General features: G+C 58.8%; 1 protein-coding gene across 1 annotated transcript; it reads right to left on the bottom strand.

The window, feature by feature from the left end:
• Positions 1-296: 296 nt before the first annotated feature.
• Positions 297-2,135, bottom strand: N657DRAFT_635367 (MFS general substrate transporter; the record flags this gene model as incomplete). Its single annotated transcript, XM_062791340.1, has 4 exons — positions 297-421; positions 492-1,577; positions 1,632-1,856; positions 1,928-2,135. The coding sequence occupies 4 exons, from the start codon at positions 2,133-2,135 to the stop codon at positions 297-299; spliced, it is 1,644 nt and encodes a 547-aa protein (XP_062645674.1).
• Positions 2,136-2,588: the final 453 nt, after the last annotated feature.

The following is a 2,588-nucleotide window of genomic DNA, read 5'->3' on the forward strand; positions in this document are numbered from 1 at the left end:
CACGGAGCCGAATTTGGCGGGGAAAATGAGGACCCGCCGGTTTTTGGCGGACCGAAAACCGGGTTTTTGGTACGCTCGGACCTGTGATACCATGGGAGCTGTAAGGGCGGTTCGGGAATTACGTTCGAATTGAAATATGAATCCAGAGCAAGCCAGTGCGTGACCGCTACCAAGATCAAAACCACTGACGACCCCTTGGATTCAAAGCCCTCCAGCCAGACTGATACTAGAGCACCCAAAAAAATTCATCTCAGCACTATTGCTCCCGTCATGGTATCAAAGCAACCGTAGCCATCCTACACCATGCTCTTCTCGGTGACCACATTCTCTTCCTTGTGCTCGACGTTGTCGCCATCCCCGTAGTGGATCTGCTTCTCGACGGCCTGCGTGGTCCGCTCGTTGAGGCTGTTGTCCTCGAACACTGTGGAAACAGCCAGTCAGTTTCTGTGATTTCACTGTGATGACCGTTGAAAGAGGGGAAAAAGACGTACAGAATGCAAGCTCCTCGAGGGTGCGGCCGCTGGTCTCAGGGTAGAGGCCAAAGATGATGAGCAGCTCAAAAAAGATCCAGCCGCAGTAGATGGCCAGATACTTCCACTTGATGGCGCTGAGGGCGATCGAGTTGACGTTGGTCGAGAAGAAGCCGGCGAGCTTGCCAAAGATCTGCTGGACGCCGATGCCGCGGCTGCGGTGCGAGTAGGGCCACAGCTCGACCAGGTACGTGTAGGTGAGGGCGTTGTTGCCGATGTTGTAGCAGGGCGAGAAGGCAAAGTACCAGAACAGGCCCGAGATACCGGCCGACTCGTTGGTCGTCTTGGCGTCAATGGCCACCTGCATGCGCTCGAGGGAAACGGTGATGCCGATGAAGACGGCGCACATCAGGCCGGCCGAGAGCATGTACATCTTGCGGCGCGGGAAGCGCGTCACAAAGAGCGCGATGATAGTGGCATTGAGCAGGGACCAGCAGGCGTTGGCGACGTTGATGCGCGTCTTGACCGACTGCTCGGTGAAGCCCATCATGCCAAAGAGGATGCCCGAGTAGTAGCTGAGCAGCGTGTTGCCCGACATTTGGGTGAAGAGGCCGATGAAGACGGTGATGAGCACGCGGCGGCGCATGCCGGCCGACGTGAGCAGCTCCATCCAGCTCTGCTTGGACACCTCCATTTCGGTCCGGATGGTCTCGCGGATCTGCGTCATCTCGGCCTGCACGAGGACCGAGTTGGCGTCGCCCTCGGCGTGGTACTCGACGAGGACCTTGCGCGCGTCGTCGTCCCGGTCCTTGGAGATGAGGTAGCGCGGCGACTCGGGCAGGAAAAAGACGGTGCAGATCTGCAGCAGCGACGGGCAGATCTGGAGCAGCGAGGGCAGACGCCAGGCCCAGTCGTCGGTCATCTTCTCGGTGCCAATGGCAATGGCCGAGGCCGTGATTTGGCCGATAAAGTACGACGAGTTGAACAGCGACGTGAGAATGGCGCGCTCCTTGGGGTGGCCGAGCTCGCCGATGAGGGCGGCGCCCGAGATGATGCAGAACAGGATGCCGACGCCGAGGATCATGCGGGCGATGATGTACATGGCGACTGGGACCTTGTCAGCAACGACATGATTTTGGGAAGGAGAAAAGAAGCACATACCGTGCTGGGCGAACCCCTGGATGAGAGCACCGGCGACCATGATCCAGGAGCCGAGCATGATGGACCACCGGCGGCCAAACCTCTGGGCGAACCACGGCGCAACGGGAACGGCAAAGATGGATCCGAGCTGGTAGCACGAGTTGACGAAGCCGAGCAGGCCGGGCTCAATCTTGTAGTTTGGCGAGCCATCCTTGTTGGTCCCTTCGGTGCGTCCGCCACCCAGGTCTACAAGCTTGCCGTCAGTTTATTTGCACCGATCTGGTACCATTTAAACGCAGAGAGAAGAGATTACGTACACTTGTGGAAGCTCGGGGCAAACTGGAGCGTGTTGATGAGCTGTGAGTCGAAGCCCGACGTGATCTCGACACCCATGCAGCAGAGGAAGAGGAAGATGTACATGCGCCGTAGATTGGGCTTCTTGTACCACGGGACCTTGTCCTCCTGGACGAGGCGGGTGACGATGGGGTCCGCCGTCGAGCCGACGTTGACTTTGACTTTGTCCATGTTGGCGGGTTGGCAGCTCTCTTCAGGATGAAGACGCGGGAAGAGGAACTCGGGAGTGCTTGTCGAGTCTCGGGGCAAAGCGTCGCTAAATAACTGCTGCTCCGTATCAAACTAGTGAACCCCATCCATGATGCCGCCTCGTGTCGCTCTGGAGATGGAGCCGTGAATCCGGGGAACTTCCCCATCCTGCCAGGCAACCCCATGTTGCCCCAGCCCGTGTCTTGGCGTGAGCCCTAACGAGCTTCGGCCCTCCCGCTTCCCCAAACAACCCACCAGTCGGTGCCAACCTCGGTCGTACTCCTCCCGGGCCCTGCCCGTATGCTGGACTGTGAGTGGCCAATCCCGTGGTTGGCAAGCACTGCAGTCGACTGCAAGTGGCCGCGAAGACGGGACAGGAATCCGACGTCCTGGCATGGCAGACAGGGGTTGCTGACTGTCGATGACCAGATTTTC

The sequence above is a fragment of the Parathielavia appendiculata genome (assembly GCF_033297405.1).
Source record: "Parathielavia appendiculata strain CBS 731.68 unplaced genomic scaffold N657scaffold_10, whole genome shotgun sequence".
In the NCBI taxonomy this organism is placed as follows: Eukaryota; Fungi; Ascomycota; class Sordariomycetes; order Sordariales; family Chaetomiaceae; genus Parathielavia; species Parathielavia appendiculata.